At 42.1% G+C, this 14,900-nt stretch overlaps 1 protein-coding gene across 6 annotated transcripts in view; it reads right to left on the reverse strand.

Moving 5' to 3' along the window:
• VEPH1 (ventricular zone expressed PH domain containing 1) overlaps positions 1 to 14,900 on the reverse strand; it is a 202,212-nt gene that overhangs the window by 79,213 nt on the left and 108,099 nt on the right. For all 6 annotated transcript variants that reach the window (XM_061565944.1, XM_061565947.1, XM_061565945.1 and 3 more), the window contains one exon: positions 2,461 to 2,624. In XM_061565944.1, coding sequence (XP_061421928.1) covers positions 2,461 to 2,624 — 164 coding nt within the window. The remainder of the gene's footprint in view (positions 1 to 2,460; positions 2,625 to 14,900) is intronic.

The following is a 14,900-nucleotide window of genomic DNA, read 5'->3' on the forward strand; positions in this document are numbered from 1 at the left end:
TAGCAGAAAAACATCCCCAAAGCATAATGTTTCCACCTCCATGTTTGACGGTGGGGATGGTGTTCTTGGGGTCATAGGCAGCATTCCTCATCCTCCAAACACGGCGAGTTGAGTTAATGCCAAAGAGCTCCATTTTGGTCTCATCTGACCACAACACTTTCACCCAGTTGTCCTCTGAATCATTCAGATGTTCATTGGCAATCTTCAGACAGGCATGTATATGTGCTTTCTTGAGCAGAGGGACCTTGCGGGCGCTGCAGGATTTCAGTCCTTCACGGCATAGTGTGTTACCAACTGTTTTCTTGGTGACTATGGTCCCAGCTGCCTTGAGATCATTGACAAGATCCTCCCGTGTAGTTCTGGGTTGATTCCTCACCGTTCTCATGATCAATGCAACTCCACGAGGTGAGATCTTGCATGGAGATCGACAGTTCTTTTGTGTTTCTTCCATTTGCGAATAATCGCACCAACTGTTGTCACCTTCTCACCAAGCTGCTTGGCGATGGTCTTGTAGCCTATTCCAGCCTTGTGAAAGTCTACAATCTTGTCCCTGACATCCTTGGAGAGCTCTTTGGTCTTGGCCATGGTGGAGAGTTTGGAATCTGATTGATTGATTGCTTCTGTGAACAGGTGTCTTTTATACAGGTAACAAGCTGAGATTAGGAGCACTCCATTTAAGAGTGTGCTCCTAATCTCAGCTCATTACCTGTATAAAAGACACCTGGGAGCCAGAAATCTTTCTGATTGAGAGGGGGTCAAATACTTATTTCCCTCATTAAAATGCAAATCAATTTATAACATTTTTGACATGCGTTTTTCTGGATTTTGTTGTTGTTAATCTGTCTCTCACTGTTCAAATAAACCTACCATTAAAATTATAGACTGATCATTTATTTGTCAGTGGGCAAACGTACAAAATCAGCAGGGGATCAAATACTTTTTTCCCTCACTGTATCTACGTGACTGGAGCAATCCCACACTGGTTTCCTCTTTATCTAGCGGAAACCAGAGTGCCTGAATAAAGCCCACACTTGCAAAGGTAGAACACTAAAACATCACACACATAACCTGCCAAAAAAACAGCTTGCTGGACTATCTTTTAGAACTGCTCCCACAACCTCACGTCGTTTAGACAGAGTACTGTTGCCAATTACATCGGGTAAGTCGACGCCATTTAACAAGCCGAGGATGCAGATGAGACCCAGGAGGTCAAAACCAGTCCAGAGTTTGCTTACTTATTGCACCAATGCTGTTTGACTACTTTGGTCTAAACAGCCAACAGGCCGATGACTTAAAATACATTTGATCTGAAATGTGGAGTCACAGAAGGGAGGTGTGTATCTATGCATATCTATGACTGCCCGTGATGCTATTTGGACACACATGTAGGATGGACAACAACAGTAAAAATGTAAAGTGTTGTTTGCAAAAATGGAAGGAACCAGAAGGAGAAAAAAAAGTAAACCCGTAAAAACTAAGTTTTTCACTATAAATCCTTTATATGCGTGACGGCTAGAGTCCTCTCGTCCTCTGGCTTGAGATGGCTGCCACCTATGGGTCAGATGATAGCCTGCCACCATTAAGCAATTGGTAATTAAATATTTAAAAAAAATTCCTAAAAAGTGTAAAATTTTGGAAAAAAAATTCACGAAAATAAATCGTCACGCACAACGAGTCTGTGTGCAAAATGTCAGCTCGATTGGATCACGGGAAGTGGGTTAAAATACGACCGAAAGATTTGCACGGTCGTAAGCGCGCAAGCAAGCAAGCAAGTGAACGTAATATAAAGGATTTAAAAAGCGAACAGAGAATGACTTGACGACGACGACGACCCGTGAGATCGGTGCCAGAAGGTTGGGGCGCTACTTGAGCACATTGGTACGAGGCAGAGGAAGTGGAACCAAATGACGAAAAGTGCCGTGGACACCGACTGGCCTATCTGACCATGATGCTGCTGCTGCTGCTGCTGCACAACAACGCAGAATGATCTTCTTGGTTCTTTCGGTAAAGTCACGTAGAATGGAAAAAAATAAATAATAAAATGATAAAACATTATAAAATAATTCTCACGACGTTTCGGCCACGCAAGCAGCCGTCCTCTAGACAGACCTGTTCTCCACCTGAGGACGGCTGCTTGCGTTGTGGCCGAAACGTCGTGAGAATGATTTTATTATGTTTTATTTAAAATAATAAAAATAAAACATAATCAAATAAGTTATTTAATTATGTTTATTTTTATTATTTAATTATGATTTTTTTTTCCATTCTACGTGACTTTACCGAAAGAACCAAGAAGACGAATCCCTGCAGTCACGAAAGCTTTAAATCGAAATGCAGAATGAGTTTTACACATCCGTGTCGCCGGGACAGCCATGGCCAGCGCGTCCGCCTGTGCGTCCTTGCGGCAACGAAAAGGGTTCCGTTTTTTTCACGCGGAGGGGGGGAGGAGGGTCCCTTTACCTCCGGCCTCCGTCGAACGACAAGCAAGAGCAGACGGTGCAGGTGCTGCGTGTCCGAGGGGGTGAGGCGTCCCAGCAGCGCCAGCAGCGCCGGGATCCGCACGTCCAGAGGGGAGGGGCGCACCTCGTACACCTGGGGCAGCACGCGCAGCAGCGCCAGGTTGCCTGCAGGGAACGGCGAACAGGGGGACGCAACGAACAGGTGAGCGGGCGATTGCACGTGGAGTCGTCGACTCAGAATTTTGAAGGAGTGAAAAAGCCTCTCTCTTCCTGTGCCCATCTCCTGTTGACGGCACTAAGCGAGCGATGGAAATTCCCACGTTCTTATCGTCGGGGCGATTTCACCCAGAGGGCAGCAAATGATGACTTCCCCACAAAGTTGTACTTGTTTTATCGACCCCAGACGAATGATGGGCTGCGTCAGCCTGCAACCAGGATTGCTTTGATTTGCGAGCCACTCGCTGCCCTGCTGAGTCATCTGGTCATAAACAAATCCAGATATAGCACAATAATATTGATCTAAGGAGAGGAGTGGTGGTGCAATGGTTAGCGCACACCTTGAAAAGACTTCTGGTACCCAGCATGCTTTCTTTGTATTTACCCGAGGTGATTGATGTGAATTGACAACTGAGCGGGAAACGGCTATACTATTCCTCTTTTTAAGATAAATATTTGAGAATTAAAGAGCTAATTGTAGCGAGGTTAGAGTCAGCTGATATGTTGGTAGGTTTTTCTTTTTTAAAGAAAACCCCCAGGGTAAGCATTTACACTATGAGATCTCTTTTACCAGTGCCAAAATATAGTAGTAGGTTTTTACCCTTTTAAACTGGTACAAAACTGACACCTTTATTCAAGGCATCATGTTTGCAATGACCACAACACAAGTAGTCAAAAAAGCAAAAGAAGCAACTCTGATAATGATAATAATATGCACTGTCCTTGAAGTTGATTGGTCCACACCCGAGACGGCTTTCTTTAGAGCCTAGTCCCCATTGGTGTTGGACCAGATGACACCAGAAGGCGTACAACTCAAACACAGTGCAATATCAGAATACTCTGATATCAGAATACTCTGATATTGCACTGTGTTTGAGTTGTACGCCTTCTGGTGTCATCTGGTCCATCTGGTCCAACACCAATGGGGACTAGGCTCTAAAGAAAGCCGTCTCGGGTGTGGACCAATCAACTTCAAGGACAGTGCATATTATTATCATTATCAGAGTTGCTTCTTTTTGTTTGCTTTTCTGACTACTTGTGTTGTGGTCATTGCAAACATGATGCCTTGAATAAAGGTGTCAGTTTTGTACCAGTTTAAAAGGGTAAAAACCTACTACTATAAAACCCCCAGGTTTAGATAAATACATCAGTTCCTTTATTAAATCATGAGTGAGAGCTTATTGGACACACGCTATGGCCTTCTCCGTGAGAAACACGTAGTTATCCATCAATTCTATTATTAAAAGTGTGTGGGGGGGAGGGTGAATTGACATCGAGAAACCGTATATCCTTTATTTTTTGTTGCAAAACAGCATTCGTCCATCCATCATTAGCAGGGAATGGGAAAACTGATACCTACGGCCATAATAACCAAAGGCATAAAGACCCCCCCCCCCCCGTGATGTGGTGATCTCAAGTCTTGCTAATTGCAGGTGTATGTCACCCTTTTCCATGAGATATTATTTTCCTTCATGAGCCAATAAGCGTACCTACACTGATAAACTACAGCTTAGGCATTAACAACATGTCACCCGTGACAAACTCAGATCTCAATAACTAATTAAGTCTTCTTTTAGAAAATTAAAAAAGAGAACGTTAAATTAGATAAACAACTGCTCTTTAGTGCTGCAAGATATAATGCATACATTTTTGTGACATCCATAAAGCAGATTTAAAAGGAATTCCTGAGCAATAAACCTTCAGCTTGGGCCACGCGCTGGATAATGTTTGAAACGTGCACTACGTAGGGGGGTAATCTTAAATTTCACGGCGTGTTTTCAATTTAGCCACTTCTGCTGGAGAGAACGGCCGTGTGCCGAATCAAAACATGCCTTTACGTCAGCGGTCACAACATCTCCACGGGTCCCTGAGAGATATTGAAACAATATCACACAAGAAGAACCTATCATTCTCCTACTCCTTATTCTTGGGTTTTTTCGGTAAAGTCACGTAGGTAAAACATTAAATTTAAATTAATAAAGGTTGCTCTTACTTGAAACAGCTATCGTGCTGTGATGTTCCACCTGAAGACGGAAGCTTGTGTTGCCTCCGAAACGTCGTGATTTTATTTTTATTTTACTTTAATTAATTTAATTTTTTTACCTACGTGGCTTTACCGAAAAAAAACCTAAGAATATGAATCCTTGCAGTCATGAAAGCTTCAAATCTAAAATCTCCTACTCCTTATTTCATATTTCATCTGAAAAGCAACTGGCGAAAATGTCCAGCTGTACGTTGAGTCGGGGAAATCCAATTCCATGGCACCGGGAGTCACTTAAACGCGCAGCGTCCGTATCGCCTGCGTCAGCGTGATGTGCAGCGGTCGGTTACGCGATGAGCAGATTTGCACTTCACCGCACTCACAATGGGGCCACTCTTTCATGATAAACCCTTCTGTGAAGGAATTAGCCGCACCTGCCCTGCGTTGTTCGTACACGTTTGAGCGTGAGCCAATTGCCCTCACCGCAGGCCTGAAAGCCAGCTCACTCCCTGCGTCAGATCTTTCGATTAGCCGCTTGTTGCGGAAGATCGCAGGCCATCGAGATTTTGAGCGAGTCCAGGAAAATTAACCCGTAAAAACAAAGTTTTTCACTATAAATCCTTTATATGCGTGGCATCGGGGCGGCTAGAGTCCTCTCGTCCTCTGGCTTGAGATGGCTGCCGCCTATGGGTCAGATGATTGTCTGGCAGCATTAAACAATTGGTAATTAAATATTTAAATGTTTTTCCCTAAACAGTGTAAAATTTTGGAAAAAAATTTTCACGAAAATGCATTGTCACGCACAACGAGTATGTGTGCAAAATGTCAGCTCGATTGGATCTCGGGAAGTGAGTTAAAAAACGACCGAAAGATTTGCAAGGTCCTAAGCAAGCAAGCAAGTGAACTTAATATAAAGGATTTAAAAAAAGGTTGCGAGGCTTTAGCTGGCTCGGCGGTGCAGATTTGACGTCCCGGTGCATCGGCAGTTGTCGGTTGGTTGGCCAGGATCTTGTTGTACTCCCAGAGTACGGTGGCATTTCCACTCACGTTTGAGAGTTGGGCCTTCACTCTGCTGGGCATACTTAACAAGAAGCCATCTTTATCATGTCATAATAGTGAGATAAACAACAATCATAATTCTAGATTTGAAGCTTTCGTGACTGCAAGGATTCATTTTCTTAAGTTTTTTCGGTAAAGTCACGTAGGTAAAAATTTTAAATTAATAAAAGTAAAATAAAATAAAAATCACGACGTTTCGGAGGCAACACAAGCTTCCGTCTTCAGGTGGAACCGTCACAGCACGATAGCTGTATCAAGTGAGAGTTATTTTACTTTTATTAATTTTAATTTTTACCTACGTGACTTTACCGAAAAAACCTAAGATTAACAATCATAATAATCAGCCCTTTGTCACTCAACTGCTTGACGAAGCGTCAGTCCAGACATCACTCGCCACTCGATGATGGCTTCCCCATGCTGCATTGGACATGGGGGTTGTCCTAGACCATACTTCACCACACCGGCGATTGGGGGTTGATGAAAGGGGGAGCCAGAACAGGCTCCGATATCTATCGCGGATTATGTCACCACTCGCCATGGCCGGCAATCAAACGCAGGCCCGTGGGTTCATGGTGTAGTCTGCTAACATGCCGCAGTGTGCAAACCACCGCGCCACCACTTCCTTCCAAAGCCACCATATGTAGCATTAAATGAAAAGCAGCATTGCTTAGGCTTCTTGTGTCAGGTATACAAACATCATGGATAGTCTAGTTCCCACAGCAAGAGTAACGCACGTGCAGGAATAATCAATACAAAGATCCTCTTTGAAAGCCTACTTACACAACGGTAGTAAGTGCTGTCAGCAAGAACCTATTACAACTGCTTTCGCACACAGTGAGATTGCTGGGCCAGCGTGGTATCTGATATTGCATTTACTGCATCAAAGAACCTGGCACCAAAGCATAAGTAGCTCACTTGTAAAGGTGAACCAGCATTAAGGTTTATCATAGTGTAGGCACAACTTCTGCTCATTTCTAGAGGTATGCTCGGCTACGAATGGTACTTATCTTTCTCAGATTAAAGTGCAATGCATTTCCACTTACGTGCATTACCTACATTTAGCCAGAAATTCAGGCGAAACTAAACTTAATTCTAGATTTGGAGTTTTCGTGACTGCAAGGATTCATACTCTTTGTTTTTTTCGGTAAAGTCACGTAGGTAAATTTTTTTAATAAATTCAATCACGACGTTTCGGGCGCAACACAAGCGGTCCTTCTTCCCTGTGATGCTGCTAATCCTGCATCATGCACGGACACAAGTAGTACTAATCACATACCTGCATTTGCCATAAATATGCTAAATTCCTCTTGATATGCAAATTATTTTGTCAAGGCGCCCCCTTTCCCCCCCCCCCTTCCAACCCAGCTTATATATATATGCTCCAAGCATGTGTGCTGTTTCATTCAGACGCCGTCGCCTCGACAGACCTGGTTTCACATGAGGACGGCTGCTTGCGTTGTGGCGGAAACGTCGTGAGAATTATTTTATTATGTTTTATTTTTATTATTGTATTACTTCCCTTCTACGTGACTTTACCTGAAAGAACCAAGAAGACGGTCCTTCTTCCTGTAAAAGGACACTTGTGAAATTAAACTTCTTATTTATCAAGTAAGGCCCACTGCGCCAAATAGCTCTTTTTCAGAAGCAACCACAAATGAAGGCTCAACAAAGTGGCTTGTCACGTGGACATTGATAGCAGCCAAATACTCTAAACGCATATTTATAAATGTGGAGGGAAAAACCGAAGGACCCGGAAAAAAATCCATGCGACCACGGGGAGAGAGACACGCAAACTCCAAATATACAGGCATCAGGGTCAGGATCGAACCCACAATGTCCTCCATACCCGGCGAGGTCGTTAACATCTTGCCACCGCAGCGTTACCCAAGCATGATGGGGTCGTTGAAGTGGGGAGTGCACATGGCTCTGATACTGGTAGGATCGCACGTGTCTTCTCGCAGCAAGAGGTATCGAGGTTCAATTCCTGACTCGGGCACTTATCTGTGTGGCGTTTGTACATTATCCCTCTGTTCTGCATGAGTTACCCTCCGTGTTCTCTGGTTTCCTCACAGAGCTAAAAAAAAAAAACGTACAGTGTAATTCGTGTAGGCCAACCCTTCCCAATGCATGACCCTCGTGGAAAAGATTCATTGGACTCAGTGTGACTTTTCTGAGTAAACCAGTGGTTTTCTTTTGTAAAGCTATATGTTGAGTTCCACAGGAATGAATTACAGCATGGCATACTGAACACGATACATTGATGGCAACATTTTACACAATCATTCAGTTTTTTTTTTCCCGGGAAGTGATGGAGCAATGGTTACATCACTGGACTATGAACTCAAATCTGACGGTTAATACTATTTGTCCAATTACATACATGTCACTTGTTTAATGTTCAAACACAGCAGTGGTTGGTGTGTTCACATAAAATAGCCCATGTTACCACCGTTCCTGACATTTGCGTTGTTATAAAAAATTCCCTAACCATAGAATTGACAATATTTATTTTAACTCTCTCCATAACATGGGGTGCTTATTAGATGCATATCGCAACTGGAGGTCATCACATTAAGGATGTGTTCTTTAAAAATAAATAAAATTTGTTTTCATAATTCCTATGCATTCATGTCTGTTGGTAAACGAGCACATCAATCAATAGTGTTGCCAAAGTAAGCGTTCCATTGCTTTAATCTTTGTGTTGATTTAAATGCATCCATTTATTTACTTACTTATTTTCCGCCAATACATTTCTTCCAAGTATTGGATACAAATTTTAAATCTTTCTGAGATTCTTGAAAAGCATGCCTCGCAAAGCCACTCCGCTTTTATCTTTTAAACAAGCATGCGGCTTGCTGTTATTGTAAGAGTTATTTTCAGGGCTTCACGTGGAATAACAAACATTGTTTTCAGTAGAATTTTTTAACGATGATTAATAACTGGTCGACGAGATAAAATATCAGCGCTACGATGCAGTGTGTGACACACTTAAAAAGTTGCCAGCCAGCTAAGAGTGGTAAACTAAATACAGTTGTGCCATAATTTCGCACGGATATATTTTAGTTGTTTGGTAATAAATTAGGAGGGCTATGAAAATACCGTGCCCGCCGTTTAGGAAAATAAAACTTTTCTGCGCGCATAACAGCAAGCGGAATGAAATTGTCAAAATGCTGAGTTGTGGTGCTTCCCGAGTTGACAAAACATTTTTTGTGATTCGTAAATTAGTGTCGGTAATGCCATTCACGCACGCACAGCTTTCATCTCACCAGCTTTTAGAAAGATAGTAACACTTTGCAAAGAATAAGCCGCACTGATCATGTGGTTCACGTGCAGCCCATACAACAGTGTAAACCAAGGCCGTAATTATCAAATATGCTCAAAATGTCCCCCCCAATATATTGCTATGAAATAGATTTATGTTTATATGATTGTGGTTATGGTTGTACTTTATTAATCCCTAATCTCTGCCATTACATACAATGAAACAAGAAAAGGTAAAAAAAACAGAGCAATGTAATACAATACACTATTAGACATTATTGTAAAAAAATAAGTAAAAGGTCCATCCTATGTGTTCGTGAATTTTTAAATATTTTAGGCAGGAAATTCGTTTTCAAATTTAGATTTTTTTTCTTGGGGGGGACCCCCAGACCCCCTGGAAGATTTGGTCCCCCCAATGTTGACTGCATGGCTACGGCTTTGGTGTAAACTAACCGTTTCCAATTGTTTATAAATGACACAACAAGCATTAGACACAAAGTGGAACACAAATATTACCCTTGTGCATTCTAATACACTTGACGTTTTCCCACTAGTGTTTTTTTTTTGCTGTTTAAATTGACGATAACAACAGTGAAGAGTTTTCATGTAATATCAGCGTAGCATTTTCGCAGTTGGTCAAATATTGAATGTGTTTGTATTTACCTACATCGCAATGAAAACTGGATGGGGTATTTGTAATCGTGACTTGCATTTCTAGCGTTTAAATAAAAACTATGAACTAAAAAACTATTTTTATTTTACCAGTTAAGGCCCACTGGGCTGTATCGCTCTTTCTCAGAAGCGACCTGGCCACAAATGATAGCTCAACTAAGTGGCTTATCATGTGGAAATGTATAGCAGCAAAATACTCTAAACGCGTGTTGCTTCTAAATGTGAAAGGGAAAACCGGAGGACCCGGAGAAAAATCCACGCGACCGTGGGGGAGAACATACAAACTCCAAATATACAACAGGCATCAAGGGTCGGGATCGAACCCACGTTCTCCTGCATACCGGACGAGGCAAATCACATTCGCCACCGCGGCACCGAAATAGAACACGGTTTGTGTGGACCTGGTATTGGATGCCCCCCTTCAATAGCACGCACTGACCAGCATGGTGAAATATATTAAAACAACCCACACGCCCAACAAGGCAAGGCCTTCATCCAGCAGTCACTTAACAAAGGGGCTGAATTATATTTGTTATTCCTGTACTATTTTATTAAATGGTAAAGGATGTAATACGTCTAGGAGTACGTCCACCGAGGTGATGGAGCATTGAAATCATAGACCATGAGAGAGAGCGATGGGCTTGGGGAGGTCTTAATTCAACAGTGGATAGAGCATGTCCAATGATTATGATGATTATTGAGTGAAGCTGTGTCAAACATCTAAACATTTCGTGAACGTATCTTACTTAGATCTCATTATACGCGTCAAATAGAACATTTTCATTGCAAATTAAAGGAGGAGGACATTATCTCCGTTACTACTGTTTGTTTTCATTGCCTATGCGACAAAGTACACACCGGACATGGGCAGCTCGGGAAATAAGTTAAGAGTTAGGTGTGGCCCATTGGGTGTGTTGCAGTCATTCGTCTGTTTTCCTTTTCATCTTTGAGCACAGCAGAGGCCATCTGGAAATAATAATTAAAAACAAAAGGGGCTAAGGGGGAAAAAATCCCACTTCTAAAAATGCCACCGTAAGGCGCCCAGCTATGTTGAGGCAGGAAGGGCCCTCCTGTAAAAACATTGCATGCTTTACGCGTGCGTAACATCACGATTTCGAATAGCTGTTGGTTTTTTTTGTACGTGATAAGGCATTTATACGAGTGGATTTGTCTGTGCCGTTGCAGAGATTCATTCGCGAGGGCGATCGACCGTTTAAATAGCGAAATATACTGCAGAAAGGGCATAATCCAGGCTTAATGTCACTCGATATTTTGAGTAGGGTGGGGATGTTATCTGCAGAGTGCAAGGTACACCTATCCATAATTATAATAATCTTATATTATTGTACCTTATACTCCTATAATCCTATGAAAAGGTTTATGCCATGAGGACAAAATAAGGTGAGATTAATGTGGCGTGCCAGTATTACTCCCGAAACGACATTGCAGACTATATTACATAATTGGATATAACTTGAAGTTCTCATCAATATCAACAACCAAATCATCAAACATCACAATTTTTGGATGCAATGCATTCATTAGCATCAACAAGTCCACAAATATATCGAACAAAGGCAAAGATCCCCCGTGTAGCTTTTGACAAACTTGGTGCAAGTGCTATGACAGTCAACACGACACACGAGGGGTTGGGTGGCCAACACCACACCCGGCCGCCTTTATCTGCCCAGTGCAGATATTTGTATACGCCGCATCAGGCACTCATTTGTGGCTGAGTCAGCGTAGGGGAGGCCCAGGACTGGTTCAAATATTTGCCGCGTATTGGTCGTGACCGGGTCCATAGCGCAATGCGCGCGCAATCACTGCATTACCACTCGCCATACGTACAATGCACACAACAGTGCCATGTTTCTAGCCTCTTGTCAATCCTGTGCTGCAAGATGACCTCCTCCAGGCCGTGAGAGTCGTGGCACGTGTTGCACGGTGCTTCGCCACGCTGTTCAGTCTCTGGGTTGGTGAAGGCGAGGAGAATAAACAGACGTGGACTCCTCCCTCGACCGATCTGCACTGACCGGGCGTGGTGACACGTGATCAAAGTGCCGCCCCCCCCAAAATGGACCGACATTATTTGGCGATGCCTTCGTCGAACAGGGAATTAACATGGGGCTGTGCATAATGAGTCACTATTATTTCGATTTAAAGCTTTCGTGACTGCAGGGATACATCTTCTTGGTTCTTTCGGTAAAGTCACGTAGAAGGGAAATAATACAATAATAAAAATAAAACATAATAAAATACAATTCTCACGAAGTTTCGGCCACAACGCAAGCAGCCGTCCTCAGGTGAAGAACAAGGCTGTCGGAAAGACAGCGTCTGAATGAACACCACCAAGCTTGATAATTGTTTTTTTACCCTTCTATCTGGCAACAAAACTGACACCTTTTTACAAGGAGTCATGTTTGCATAGACCGCAATACCTGCAGTCATAATACAAACAAAAGACATAACTCTGATAATGTGCATTGTCCTTGAAGTTGATTGGTCCACACCCGAGACAGCTTTCCTTAGAGCCTAGTCTCACATGGGTTGGACCAGATGACGCCAAAAGGCGCACAACTCAAAGACAATGCATCATCAGAGTATGAAAGCTCGGGGCAAGCATCTACACTATAGGAACCTCATTTGCCAGTAAAAATATGATAATTGTTTTTTTACCCTTCTATCTGGCAACAAAACTGACACCTTTTTACAAGGAGTCATGTTTACATTGACCGCAATACCTGCAGTCATAATACAAACAAAAGACATAACTCTGACAATGTGCACTGTCCTTGAAGTTGATTGGTCCACACCCGAGACAGCTTTCCTTAGAGCCTAGTCTCACATGGGTTGAACCAGATGACGCCAAAAGGCACACAACTCAAAGCTTGGCAGCGTATATTTAAGCTGGATTAGAGGAGGAAGGGCGCCTTGACAAAGGAATTTGCATATCAACAGAGGAATTTAGCATATTTATGGAAAATTCAGATATGGGATTAGTCACTACTTGTGGAATGCGTAGGAGGTGGGGGGGGGGGTCTCATTATTATTTATTATGATTATGGGGCCGTCCAAAAATGACGTCACGCACCTGGGGGGGGGGGAGTCAGACATTTGTGACGATGTGTGACGAGGGGTTTGAGAAATGTGACGTCACATCGAAATGCGCAACTTTAAATAAATGTAGACAACACGTTCTACTTAATTAAATTTACTTTTTAATACATCTTCTTGGTTCTTTGGGTAAAGTCACGTAGAAGGGAAGTAATAAAATAATAAAAATAAAACATAATAAAATAAAATAATTCTCACGACGTTTCGGCTACAACGCAAGCAGCCGTCTTCAGGTGAAGAATGAGACAATGCCAAGCTAGGAGCTTATATATAAGCTGCGTTGGAGGTGGAAGAAGAGCGCCTTAACAAAAGAATGTGCATATGAAGAGGAATTTAGCATATTCATGGAAAATGCGTAGGAGGTGGGCGGGGGGGTTTCAAAGTCATATTATGCCCATGCATTATGCAGGATCAGCAGCACCAAGGGGGGGTGCAGGGATTAGCAGTAACAAAGGAAAGGAATGTTAATGATATGTAGCTGCAGTTACTCAACAACCACGTAGAAAACTAAAGTATAAACTACATTAAAAAAAAACTAAAGTATAAATTGCATAGCACCATCAGTATACTTACTATACTCTACACTAAGCTGAGTTACTAACAGCAAGTAATACATTACAATTCTACGTCGTAAAAATTATATAATATACTTCCATCTAAACTTTATTCTATTGCATCACACGAGCATAAACCGTACTATATACTGTCAACATTAAATTATATACTGTATTGCTGTAAACCAACCTATACCTTATACATTTAATATAACACTATGTATTATTCTACCCACCCTAATGTGTGTCGAAATGGTTTAGGGTGGGTAGAATAATACATAGTGTTATATTAAATGTATAAGGTATAGGTTGGTTTACAGCAATACAGTATATAATTTAATGTTGACAGTATATAGTACGGTTTATGCTCGTGTGATGCAATAGAATAAAGTTTAGATGGAAGCATATCATATAATTTTTACGACGTAGAATTGTAATGTATTACTTGCTGTTAGTAACTCAGCTTATTGTAGAGTATAGTAAGTATACTGATGGTGCTATGCAATTTATACTTTAGTTTTTTATGTAGTTTATACTTTAGTTTTCTACGTGTTGTTGAGTAACTGCAGCTACATATCATTAACATTCCTTTCCTTTGTTACTGCTAATCCCTGCACCCCCCCTTGGTGCTGCTGATCCTGCATAATGCATGGGCATAATATGACTTTGAAACCCCCCCGCCCACCTCCTACGCATTTCCATGAATATGCTAAATTCCTCTTCATATGCACATTCTTTTGTTAAGGCGCTCTTCTTCCACCTCCAACGCAGCTTATATATAAGCTCCTAGCTTGGCATTGTCTCATTCTTCACCTGAAGACGGCTGCTTGCGTTGTAGCCGAAACGTCGTGAGAATTATTTAATTTTATTATGTTTTATTTTTATTATTTTATTACTTCCCTTCTACGTGACTTTACCGAAAGAACCAAGAAGATGAATCCCTGCAGTCACGAAAGCTTAAAATCGAAATTTTTAATACATGTTTTCTCCTACAACATCAGAGTGCAGCGCCACATTAAATACGCACTACAATGACAATAGTTTAAAGCGATTTGAAGCATGTTTAAAAAAAATTCGGGTGGGGGGGGCAAAGCTTTGTGACGTCATATTTTGAGGGGGGGGGGTCTGACTTTTTGTGACGTCGTGTGACGAAGGGGGGGGGGGGTCAAAACTCGTCCAAAATTGCGTGACGTCATTTATGGACGGCCCCTGTGTACTCTAGCTGTGGAGGACAAGCAGCATTGGTTCTAGGACCTGGCTGCTCTGCCCTAAAAGGGCAAATGAGACGCAAAGTGAAAATGTGAAAGAACAGCGGCGGTGATGTCCCTGGGCGCTGTTTAATTTGCATGCCGACAGCGTGAAGTATAACTGCTGTTCATAATCAACGTTTTTGGGTTTAGATCGCGTTATTTATAAATGTGTCGTAACCCTCCACCACCCGACACGGCCAATCAGTAAAAAAGTGTCACGTTGACAAAAGACAAATAGTTCACTGCTTTAGCCCACCGGTGTGTTGAAGCCACAACATTTACAAAATCTAAACCCAAAAACGTTGATTATGAATAACATTGGTCGCGCAAGCCT

Source organism: Lethenteron reissneri, chromosome 36 (genome assembly GCF_015708825.2).
Source record: "Lethenteron reissneri isolate LAM-NWPU_2019-01 chromosome 36, ASM1570882v1, whole genome shotgun sequence".
Classification (NCBI taxonomy): domain Eukaryota; kingdom Metazoa; phylum Chordata; class Hyperoartia; order Petromyzontiformes; family Petromyzontidae; genus Lethenteron; species Lethenteron reissneri.